General features: G+C 41.7%; 1 protein-coding gene across 1 annotated transcript in view; it reads left to right on the top strand.

The window, feature by feature from the left end:
* LOC117508167 (solute carrier family 25 member 36-A) overlaps window positions 1-10,348 on the top strand; it is a 34,770-nt gene extending 24,422 nt beyond the window's left edge. The window contains exons 6-7 of the mRNA XM_034167836.1: window positions 4,171-4,460; window positions 8,625-10,348. Coding sequence (XP_034023727.1) covers window positions 4,171-4,460; window positions 8,625-8,818 — 484 coding nt within the window. The 3' untranslated portion in view covers window positions 8,819-10,348. The remainder of the gene's footprint in view (window positions 1-4,170; window positions 4,461-8,624) is intronic.
* The last annotated feature ends 2,396 nt before the right edge of the window (window positions 10,349-12,744 follow it).

A 12,744-nucleotide genomic window follows, 5' to 3' on the forward strand; every position in this document is an offset into this window, starting at 1 on the left:
AGGTGCATGTCCACTGTGAGAGACATAACCTTAAAAAAAAAAAAAATCCGGAAATCACAATATATGAGTTTTTTAAATAATTTTTTTTGTATGTTACTGCTGCAAATAAGAATTTGAACACCTGTGAAAATCAGTGTTAATATCTGGTACAGTAACATTTGTTTGCAATTACAGAGGTCAAACATTTCCTGTAATTTTTCACCAGGTTTGTACACACTGCAGCAGGGATTTTGGTCCATTCCTCCATACAGATCTTCTCCAAATCTTTCAGGTTTGGAGTTTCAGCTCCCTCCAAAGATTTTCTATTGAGTTCAGGTCTGGAGACTGGCCAGGCCACTCCAGGACCTTGAAATGCTTCTTACGGAGCACCTCCTTAGTTGCTCTGGCTGTGTGTTTCTGGTCATTGTCATGCTGGAAGACCCAGCCATGACCCATCTTCAATGCTCTTACTGAGGGAAGGAGGTTGTTTGCAAAAATCTCGCAATACATGACCCCATCCATCCTCCCTTCAATACGGTGCAGTCTTCCTGTCCCCTTTGCAGAAGAGCACCCCCATGCTTCATGGTTGGGATGGTTTTCTTGGGGTTGTTCTCATCCTCTAAACAAGTGGAGTTGATTCCAAAAAGCTCTATTCTGGTCTCATCTGTTCACGTGACCTTCTCCCGTGCCTCCTCTGGATCATCCAGATGGTCACTGGTGAACTTCAAACAGTCCTGGACATGTGCTGGCTTGAGCAGGGGGACCTTGCTGCCCTGCAGGATTTTAAACCTTGATAGCATCATGTGTTACTAATATAATCTTTGTGACTGTGGTCCCAGCTCTCTTCAGGTCATTGACCAGGTCCTCCTGTGTAGTTCTGAGCTTTCTCAGAATCATCCTTACCCCACAAAGTGAGATCTTAATTATTAATAGTGACTGACCAGTATTTCACAGTTCCTCTGATCGTGCCTCTTCGTCCTGGCGCCGCTGCGCTGTCACGTCTTTTTCCACAGACTCACACCTCGCTGCAGGTGTCTTTTCCGAGTGTAGAACACAGTTATGGGTAGTTGTTGGCGCTCTTTTTTCTTCTGGGCGAGAAGATTCTTATAAACAGACACGCAGAACACAATGCGCGTGCTCTCCCTTCGCGGTGTCGCGACCGGCTGCTTGATGAGGCCGCGGAACATAATGCACTGTAAAAAAAAAAAAAAAAGCATGCAAAATTGGACTAAAAAAAATCCACGAAACAGCGAGGCCGTGAAAGGTGAACCGCGTTATAGCGAGGGACCACTGTATTTTAGGAGCAAAATGCGAATGAAAGTGTTGAAATATATTCTCGCACATGTGCGCCCGTTTTATTTTTTTTCCTCGCACAATCAAATTTTAGGCGCAATATGTGAGCAAAACCCTCGCACTGTACAGCCCTGAGACTGACTGTGGTGGTCTGCAGGGCTGTGGGAAATGTACAGCCAGTGCTGTAGGGGAAACTAGGATCGTTTGCCCTGGGAAAATTTTTAAATTTCTAACTCTCTGAAACACTGTTGCCTGCATTTTGTAAAGTAAAGCCATAGTTTTTTTTTTTTTTAAATCTTTGTTACAGCCTTACTTTAAAGTCAAAAGAAATGAGGCATGGAAGCCTGTACAAATGTACCTGTGTCAGGGCCAACGAACCAGGTACCTCTTGCGCCCTCTTTTGGCTGCCCTACAGCCTGTTTGTAAAATAAAAATACTGCTCTGGGGATTGGTCCGTGCCATAAGTCTTATGGCCATCATTATTAATTACCAATACTTCATTAATTTGCTGTCAAATGTCAATATAATACTAGTATTAATATGTTGCATAACTAGACAATTAGGTAACGGCTCAAATGGTTTTAATAACACTAACCCAAATCGATATTGAATTGAATCGAAATTGTCTATTCTGAATCTTAAGAATCGAAATTGAATCAATTCTCAAAATTTGAATCGATACCCAGCTCTAGTTTTTTCCCATATGAGTGAAAATCTGTTATACAAACAGACAGAATGAAACAAACGCCGATACATCTGATAACGATGCTTCTGAGCTTTTATTCAAAAGTGATGACTCGGATTTACAGAGGGTGTATAGAGAAGAGACGATAAACTTCACCCTGCAACTCTTAACTTTATCATAGATTTTATAACCCAACATGTGTCGACTCTGTAGTCTTCGTTGCAGGATGCTGTTTTACTGCCACCATGAACATGGATGTGGAATTTTTACTTTGAGAGAGTCTGTCGGATTTTGGATTTTTATGTGTGTGGAGCAGCACACTGTTTTAATGTGCACGCTGACCTCTGCTTTTTTTTCAGGCTGTCTGATCACACAGATGTATTTTTTGTATTTTTTACAGTTATATTTATGACAACACTTATAAGCGTGCACAAACCCGACCACCGCCCCAATAGAGCGCTTCGCTCTCAGACTGCAGGCTTACTTGTAGTTCCTAGGGTTTGTAAGAGTAGAATGGGAGGCAGAGCCTTCAGCTTTCAGGCTCCTCTCCTGTGGAACCAGCTCCCAATTCAGATCAGGGAGACAGACACCCTCTCTACTTTTAAGATTAGGCTTAAAACTTTCCTTTTTGCTAAAGCTTATAGTTAGGGCTGGATCAGGTGACCCTGAACCATCCCTTAGTTATGCTGCTATAGACTTAGACTGCTGGGGGGTTCCCATGATGCACAGAGTGTTTCTTTCTCTTTTTGCTCTGTATGCACCACTCTGCATTTAATCATTAGTGATTGATCTCTGCTCCCCTCCACAGCATGTCTTTTTCCTGGTTCTCTCCCTCAGCCCCAACCAGTCCCAGCAGAAGACTGCCCCTCCCTGAGCCTGGTTCTGCTGGAGGTTTCTTCCTGTTAAAAAGGAGTTTTTCCTTCCCACTGTCACCAAGTGCTTGCTCACATGGGGTCGTTTTGACCGTTGGGGTTTTTACGTAATTATTGTATGGCCTTGCCTTACAATATAAAGCGCCTTGGGGCAACTGTTTGTTGTGATTTGGCGCTATATAAATATAATTGATTGATTGATTGACTGATCTAACAGAAACTGTTTTTAACAGGCTGCGTTTATGACTAATAGCAGTGCACGCACACTAAGTCTTCTCACAGTGAAGCGCGGCTGCTCCTTTTACCGTTATTCCATCGAAGTTAACAATTATCACTTAAAAATGAGTCATCATAACATGACATCACACTTATGTAAATTTTGGAATTAATCTGTGGCTCCGTTGTTAACGTTAGCAGCTACATTCCATTCAAGCGCACACTGGGACATTTTCCTCAAAGCTACGTAAACGCTGTTGGAAATACTTGGAAAAACGAGTACTCACGAATAATTTGTTTTCAGCAGTCTCCATAGCTGTTTGTTGTGAATGCTGTATACTTTGAAACCGGTCATGAAAGTGGACAAAGTAATCCCTGTGTATCATCGGATGGTCACTAACAGCCTAAATCTAAATTGTTATGATTTTGGTGTGACATGTCCTTTAATCTTGACTTTTCTTTGACATACCAAGTTTGACCGAAGTCCGCCGAAGAACCTGAAAGGAGTAGGCCAACAAACAGACAAGAACTTGGTCCCAATGATTGACCTTTTGCAAATTTGTCCTCACCTGTGCAATTCCAGAACGTGCCTTCTTATATCATGTGCCGAGTTTGTTGGATATCATTGATATGATTATCCTCCCGGGTTTACCGTTCTTTTTACTCTTGTACGGCAGGTTTTTAAGAGTACGCTGCACACAAAAGCCATGTAAATTCTGAAAATATTTTTGCTTAAATAGCATTTATAATGGGACTGTGCACACTCTCAGGTCCATAGGTATTTGGACAGCAACACTGTTTTTTTATTTGTTTATTTATTTGGCTCTATAGACCACCACAATGGAGTTGGAGATGAAATGAAACAGTCAGATTTTGCGTGTAGTGCAGGGGCACTCTTTTGTTTTTGTTTTTTATGTATGGGACGTAATCTCCATCAGTCATTAATAAATACAAACAGTATGGTGCTCTATGGTAAATCTTTCTGGGTAGGTGTTTCTCAAAAACCAAGTATCTGTGCAAGAAGGAGACCACATTTCAGTTCCACTGTGGTGTTGAATAGAGACAAAATTACAAAAATTGTCACTGGCCAACTATTTATGTATCGTTCCATTTTTTTTTTCTCAGAAATCGAGGTGAGCGACGGATGAGTGCATTCGATTGTGTGCGGCGAGTATATCGGGCAGATGGCCTGCGGGGTTTCTACAGGGGTATGTCGGCATCCTACGCTGGTATCTCAGAGACTGTGATTCACTTTATAATCTATGAAAGAATAAAGCGGCGCCTCTTGGAGGCTAAGGCACCACAGAACATGGACGAAGAAGAGGAGTCATCCAAAGATGCTTCGGACTTTATAGGGATGATGCTTGCTGCCGCCACCTCCAAGACCTGTGCCACAACCATTGCTTATCCTCATGGTGAGAAGCTCCAATTCTCTTCTGTGCTTAGCCACAAATTCTTCATCTTATTAGTGATATACAGTTGTATGTAAAGGTTTGGGCACCCCTGATGATATCTTTGATGTTCCTTTATAAATCATTGGTTGTTTGAATCAGCATTTTCAGTTAAATATATCATATAACAGACAAATACAGTGATATTTGAGAAGTGAAATGAAGTTTCTAAGATTTACAGAAAGTGTGCAATAATTCTTTAAACAAAATTAGACAGGTGCAGAAATTTGGGCACCCCAACAGAAAAAAATACATCAATATTTAGTAGATCTTCCTTTGCAGAAATAACAGCCTTTAAACGCTTCCTATAGCTTCCAGTGAGAGTCTGGATTTTGCTTGAAGGTATTTTGGACCATTCGTCTTTAAAAAACATCTTGGGTTTGTTGGTTTCCGAGCATGGACAGCCCGCTTAAAGTCACACCACAGATTTTCAATAATATTCCGGTCTGGGGACTGAGATGGCCATTCCAGAACATTGTACTTGTTCCTCTGCATGAATGCCTTAGTAGATTTTGAGCAGTGTTTAGGGTCGTTGTCTTGTTGAAGGATCCAGCCCTGGCGCAACTTCAACTTTATCACTGATTCACGAACATTGTTCTCAAGAATCTGCTGATATCGACTTTAACAAGATTCCCAGTACCTGCACTGGCCACAGGGCCCCACAGCATGATGGAACCACCTCCAAATATTACTGTAGATAGCAAGTGTTTTTCTTGGAATGCTATGTTCTTTTTCAGCCATGCATACAGCCCCTTGTTATGTCCAAATAACTCAATTTTAGTTTCATAGTCCACAGCACCTTATTCAAAAATGAAGCTGGCTTGTCCAAATGTGCTTTAGCATCTTTCAAGCAACTCTGTGGCTTGTACGCAGAAAAGGCTTCCTCTGCATTACAGCATCATACAGCATCTCTTTGTGCAAAGTGCCCTATATAGTTGAACGATGTACAGAGACACTATCTGCAGCAAGATCATGTTGTATGTCTTTGGAGCAGGCCTGTGGGTTGACTATGACTGTTCTCACCATCCTTTGCTTCATCTTATCTGAGATTTTTCTTGGCCTGCCACTTCGGGCCTTAACTAGTACTGTGCCTGTGGTCTTTCATTTCCTCACTATGTTCCTCACAGTGGAAACTGACATCTGAAATCTCTGAGGTAGTTTTTTGTATTCTTCCCCTAAACCATGATGTTGAGCAATCTTTGTTTTCAGGTCATTTGAGAGTTGTTTCGAGGCTCCCACGTTGCCACTCTTTAGAAGAGATGCAATATTAATGCCGCAGACTTTTGAGCCAGCCATCGGCCATCTTTGTACTCCTCATGGAAGCTGTGTGATGACGTGCGCAATGTGAGTGTCCAATCGGAATTGGTTCACCGTCACATGGTTTTCCAAAATCCAATCGTAGGGCAAATTTACCTCACGTGAAAAGCCAAAGATCGTTTTCAGGAGTGATATGTTACTAGTTGGCCCGTTTGAATAGCCCCCTGGGTGCTACAATGAGTACATCCACTGCACCCTGTGCCATTACGCACAGCAATCAGTGAAAGCAGGAGCAGACAGGGAGCCTCTGATGACAATCTCATGTGCTCAAACAAAGAGTGTGTAACTATCAGGATTGCTCCACTAGTTTGCATGTGAATGTTACTGGATAACTCTGTTGCTTCCTCGGCGTAAAGCACTTGTTTTACCATATCAATGGAGCAAGGAGGAGGTCCGCTCCTCAGACTGTAAGGAGCCAAAGTGTTATGTGTCGGACGCAGTCGGAGAACCGACCAGCGTTTGACAGGACCCAGTATAAAATAAGCAGAGCACGGTTCAAAGGATAACAGAATTTAATAACATAACAGTGAGTGCTAAATTACTAACAAATAAGTGCGCGGTCTGGCGAGGTGGAAGAACGGTGTGCTCCCAGCAGCACAAACGGTCCGGAGCCAGAACAGTTCGGACCCAAGGACCCCGCCGACACCCCCCAGGTGGCCGCGACCAACCGAGTCTGTGAAAGAAGAAACCATCATGTGAGTCCACCACTCCACACACAGAGAGACCACTCAAAGGTGTACATAAACAGCAAACACTTCCTGGCTTAATCACCAATCAGCTTCCCACCCTGCAGGCATGGAACAGCCAGTTAAATTCTCCACTGCAGTGGAAGCTGATTAAACGACTAACATAACAGCTCAATATAATAAGGTGTGAGGGACACCACATTTACTGACTGTACTCATGTTAGTCACAAAACCTAAAATACCTCAGGAAGTGTGCTGACGAGCGTGAGACCTCACCCCCTCCTCTTTCACAGACCATGGCATTAAACCTGGTAGGGTCTCTGCGTCCATGATGATGAGATGGTTCTCCAAACGTCAATCTCACCCGTCTGGTCACAAGGTCGAGTCTCTGGCAGATACACACTGTACTCCAGACTTAAATGCAACCATGCCCCAATCCATAAAGATGCACCACAGCTGTGAGTCCTGACGAGCTGCACATGACCAGCCTCAGGTGATCAGGGTGAGGTCCTAATAACTCAGTCCTGAACGCATGCCACCTGGAAGGAAAAACAAAAGACAGAAAACAGAAGACAGAAACAAAAGCCAGCCAGGCACCCCAGCCACAACACAAAGTGGGCCAAAGTTTGATGAAGGTTGCTTTAGGAGCAGCACAGAACAGTCCAAAACACAGTAGAAGTAGAAGTTTATGTTGTAACCTTTGTGTAATAGCAGACAGAAATTGCTTTGAGGTGAAGACCCAAAAAACAAAAAAAAACAAAACGCATAGACCATTTTGTATATATTGTTCAAAATGTGCATTTGTGTTTATTGTTTGAACCTTTTTGTTGTACAGTCTTTCACACAAGACCTCAAATTACCTTTATAAAGTGTCAAACAGTTTATTATAGTTTGCTGTGTGTTTTGAATAAATGTCTGTGGAAAATTATTTTCTGCTTATTTCTTATTTTTGATTGTAAACCTTTATTACACTTATAAAACACAACAAAAGCATATATATTATGAAAGCATAGGCTGTCCTGAAAAAAGAGACATAAAACTTGATTGTGGGATGCAGGGAGAGCTGTTAACAGCAATAATAAAACATTTATGCCAGGCGAGTGAACTGTCCAAAAAATGCCCTCGGACCCCAGAGGGTTAAATACCGTTTCTCATGATTGGATTCACCTTTGTAAGGAGGTCATGGGTCAATGAGCTTACCAAATCAATTTTGTGTTCCAGTAATTAGTGCTAAATGTATTCAAATCAGTAAAATGACAAGGGTGCCCAAATTTATGCATCTGCGCAATTTTGTTTAAATAATTATTACAGAATTTTCTGTAAAGACTAGAAACTTAATTTCACTTCAGAATCATTGCAAAATCATGCAAATTATCAGGGGTCCCAAACTTTTGCATACAACTGTACATATGTGTTGGTGTTGATCAAGCACAAAGTACCTGCCTTAGTTGCCTGGTGAATGAGTCTTACCAGGAAAAAGGAAGCAGTTTATTGAGCGTTTGTGTATCCTACATGTCTGTGGTATCTTTATGTGTGTTTTGTTCCTTAATTATTAGGAAAACACAATTCTGGTGCAGATATTTTTGACACACGGTCCCCACTAGGTCCTCAGCATGTGTAGTTATTGTTGCTGATCAAGTAGCCATTCTAATATGGAGAGAAATAGTTTGGACCAGAAAGTAATTGAAAATATGTCATGGCAAAATGTCAGATGAGTAACGACAGGAAAAATAAAAACCATCTAACTGCTTCACCTCAGGGGGAGCTTTGATGTCTGCTAATGTTTCTCACACACACACTCAGACTTATCTTCAACTGCTTAGTCCAATTAAGGGTCAAGGGGGGCTGGACCCTATTCCAGCAGTCATAGAGTGCAAGGCGGGGTACACCCAGGACAGGGCGCCAGTCTGTCGCAGGCTAATGTTTTACTGAATTGTTCATTTCAGTTCAGTTTCATTTTATGTACAACCAGATTGAATGCATCATGAACCCACTTATGTAAAACATGTCTGAATGGGAGGAAACCGCTACACTTGACAGTGGGTTTTTGTTGGTCTGTAGTACAGTTGCTTTCAGCTGCCTCATCTTTTCTGGGTCCCCCACCCCCTCCTTTTTCTCCTCTCAGAGGTAATCCGAACCAGGCTACGCGAGGAGGGCACCAAGTATCGTTCTTTCTTCCAGACTCTAACAAAAGTGCCCAAAGAGGAGGGTTACCGCGCACTATACCGTGGCCTCACCACCCACTTGATACGACAGATCCCCAACACCGCCATAATGATGTGCACGTATGAGCTGGTGGTCTACCTCCTGAACGGTTAAGTCTCACCCTCTTAGACTCTAGATGCAACTCCGCCGCTGCTTGGAGGAAGAGAGTGAGACGCCGCGTCAGCACGGCAGAAATCGCACACTGGTGAAGAGGACAGCGATGGCACCTTTTGTCTTAGTCATGTGAGTGGTTTTCATAAACGTAAATAAATAAAGCTGTGAGTTTCATTTTTATAACCAGAAGGTGTGGCACAAGGCACTTCTTGACACTGATTGGAGAATGTGTATTAATCAGTGGAAAAGAAACAGCTGTCCTCCCTCAGCTTGTCCAGTTGAAAGAAAATTTGTTTTATTCAGTCACTTTCACTCTTGGAGTAAAACTTGTTTCCACAATTTCAGACTAAGATTGTTGAAGAACAAACTACAAGAGCATGTCCTCCCTCTGTTAAGCCTCTAACTGCACTAGAAATGAAATTGAAGGCATTCCCGTCCTTGCCTCCAGGAAAAATGTTTTGATTTCATAGTTTATTTAAAATAAAACAATATGCAATTTTCCCTGCATCCTTAAAGGGATCACTAGAGGTCCAAACTCTGTGGCTCCCATGTATTGTGCTAGGTGTAGGCAAGGAGCATTCAGTGCTCAAGGATCGAGGGCATCGCTGGAGAGAGGATGATCTAGGACATGCCTTTTGTGAAAATATGACAGACGTGTGCAATGCAGTCACAATGTGCAACATAGGATGTAGACATGTAGATTAGGCACTGGTGGTGTGTCATGTTAGATCCTCATCTGTAGCCCCAAGTGAACCTTTTTGCATATCTGTAAATACTCCAAAGCCTCCCAAACATGTACAAACTGGATTTGTTAATATGATGGTGATGGATCATGTCGTCTACACCTGAAATCCCTATGATACATTTTTTTTTTTTATCAGATTCACATTATTATTATGAATATTATTGTTATGAATGGCAAATAAATCAATATAGTGACATCATCCTCTGGACGTGTATATGTGCATTAATTGTGTTGAAAATGGGGAGTAGCTTGAGGGCAAGCATTTAGCAAACAAAATTGGAATACAATCCACTGTTCTGACTAGTGGAATGTAAATAAATGCGGAATAACCATACTAATCGGAAGGAAGTAAAACATTGACTCGTGTGGTGAATTCATTAGAGCTAAATACACATTTAACAAATTTAAACACATTGTGGCATAAATATATGAGATAAATATTCCAGTATAGTGTGATTGTGTTGCATTTTCCCACTAATGGCTATATTTTCTTGCATTTTCTTCCAACAATCTTCATGTCAGTTGTTACTTTTCATTAAAAAAATTGTCCTGTCAGCACCTTTTAAGTGACTGTCTCAAGAATTGTCATCTCAGTTTCTGTCTCAGGAGTTCTTGCTCACTGCTCCGTGTATAGTGTTAGGGTGTGCAGGGTGGGGTCAGGAATATTGCTAGTCATAAACGCACAAGGACCAAATGCAGAGCAGAAATGATATGGACCCAGTTATTTCCTCTCCGCATCCCTGGGAATTATATGAATGTTTGTTTTATGTCATTTGGTTATTTGACAAAAAAAACCAAACATTTCAACCTGTTTGAACCCTCATTTGCTCATTTTTGTAATAGTCAGTGTTGTCTCTGTTAAATGGTGCTTGCTTTCACATGAAGAATTTAATGCCAAATTCACACTGTACAAATGGTGTCTTCCTTTATAACTATAAAAAGGAGCCTTTCCTGTCTATATGACACAAAAATACAAGCTGCAAACTTAAAGAGGTCATATCCTCAAAAATGTGTTTCTACCTTTTTATCCCCTGCTGGCTGAAGGGGGATTATGTCATGGTGATTTCTGTCTGTCTGTCAAAAAGGGTGTAAGCGTTCTGAAATCATTTCCTCTAACAGTTTTAGGAGGAATGTCATGAAGCTTGGTACAAGTCCTTGTTAGAGGTTGGTAATACACATATCATCATATTATTCAAGTTGGGCCCATTTTACCAGCGTTATGGCCCTTGATTTACAAATCTAGACTCAGTCATTTTCATGAGTGGGTGCCTGCATTCTACAACCCCAATTCCAATGAAGTTGGTACGTTGTGTAAAATGTAAAAAAACAGAATACGATTTGCAAATCCTCTTCAACCTATATTCAACTGACTACACCACAAAGACAAGATATTTAATGTTCAAACTGATAAACTTTATTGTTTTTGTGCAAATATTTGATCATTTTAAAATGAATGCCTGCAACACATTTCAAAAAAGCTGGGACAGTGGTATGTTTACCACTGTGTTACATCACCTTTCCTTCTAACAACACTCAGTAAGCGTTTGGGAACTGAGGACACTAATTGTTGAAGCTTTGTAGGTGGAATTCTTTCCCATTCTTGTTTGTTGTACGACTTCAGTTGTTCAACAGTCCGGGGTCTCTGTTGTCGTATTTTGCGCTTCATAATGCGCCACACATTTTCAATGGGCAACAGGTGTGGACTGCAGGCAGGCCAGGCTAGTACCTGCACTCTTTAACTACGAAGCTACACTGTTGTAACACATGCAGAATGTGGCTTGGCATTGTCTTGCTGAAATAAGCAGGGACGTCCCTGAAAAAGACGTTGCTTGGATGGCAGCATGTGTTGTTCCAAAACCTGGATGTACCTTTTAGCATTGATGGTGCCATCACAGATGTGTAAGTTGCCCATGCCAGGGGTACTAGCACACCCCCATACCATCACAGATGCTGGCTTTTGAACTTTGCGCTGGTAACAATCTGGATGGTCTTTTTCCTCTTTTGTCCAGCAGACACAATGTCCATCATTTCCAAAAATAATTTGAAATGTGGCCTCATCAGACCACAGCATGCTTTTCCTCTTTGCGTCTGTCCATTTCAAATGAGCTCGGGCCCAGAGAAGGCGGCGGCGTTTCTGGATGTTGTTGATGTATGGCTTTCACTTTCACTTTTAACTTGCACTTGTCAATGTAGCGACGAACTGTGTTAACTGACAATGGTTTTCTGAATAGTCCTGAGCCCACACGGTAAGATCCTTTACACAGTGATGTTGGTTTTTAATGTAGTGCTGCCTGAGGGATCGAAGGTCACGGGCATTCAATGTGGTGATCCTCACCCCATCTTTGTTTGTGAATGACTGAGCCTTTTGGGGATGCTCCTTTTATTCCCAATCATGACACTCACCTGTTTCCAATTAGGTGTTCTTTGAGCATTCATCAGCTTTCCCGGTCTTTTGTTGCCCCTGTCGCAACTTTTTGAAATGTCCCAACTTCATTGGAATTGGGGTTGTAAAATCAACTCCACTCAGTTTTTGATTAGAATTTTTGGGAAAGTTGGTACAGTTCCTTATTATAGAATTGATTGAAACATTTTGGCAGAATTATGGCCCAATTAACAAACCTAGACACTGCTGGACAGTTTCATGAGCTGGTGTCTGCATTCTGAAATCAACTATTACATACCTTGAAATGTTATCAGAATGTAGCAAGCACTTGTATTGAAGCAGCCTTTTCCAGCGGGGGATATTGTGCTCTGAGCACCCTTGTTTTAGTTCCACATTTGTTGGAAGTTCATGTTAAACATTCCTACAATTCACTCAATTTAAAAAGTATCCTACTTTAATCAAAAGGTCAAGTCTAATTAAGGGTTTGCCTTAGCTAAGGTTGTTAAAATTAGAAGTACATATTGCACAAAGTCATAACTCACTGGATAATCAGTAGTCATTAAAAGATCCATGTTTCTCTGAATTATTTACACATTATTCACTTTGCGTGTTTTTAGGAATCCGCTAGCTTAGCGTAGCTGCTAGCTCTTAGCCGGTTTAGCATGGCGGCTTCTCCTGTCTCTCCTGCACTTTTCTGCTCTGGGTGTGAAATGTTTAGTTATTCCTCGGCCTCCTTTAGCAGTAACGGTACTTGTAATAAGTGTAGCTTATTCATAGCTTTGGAGGCCAGGCTGGGCG

Source organism: Thalassophryne amazonica, chromosome 4, assembly GCF_902500255.1.
Source record: "Thalassophryne amazonica chromosome 4, fThaAma1.1, whole genome shotgun sequence".
Taxonomy (NCBI): domain Eukaryota; kingdom Metazoa; phylum Chordata; class Actinopteri; order Batrachoidiformes; family Batrachoididae; genus Thalassophryne; species Thalassophryne amazonica.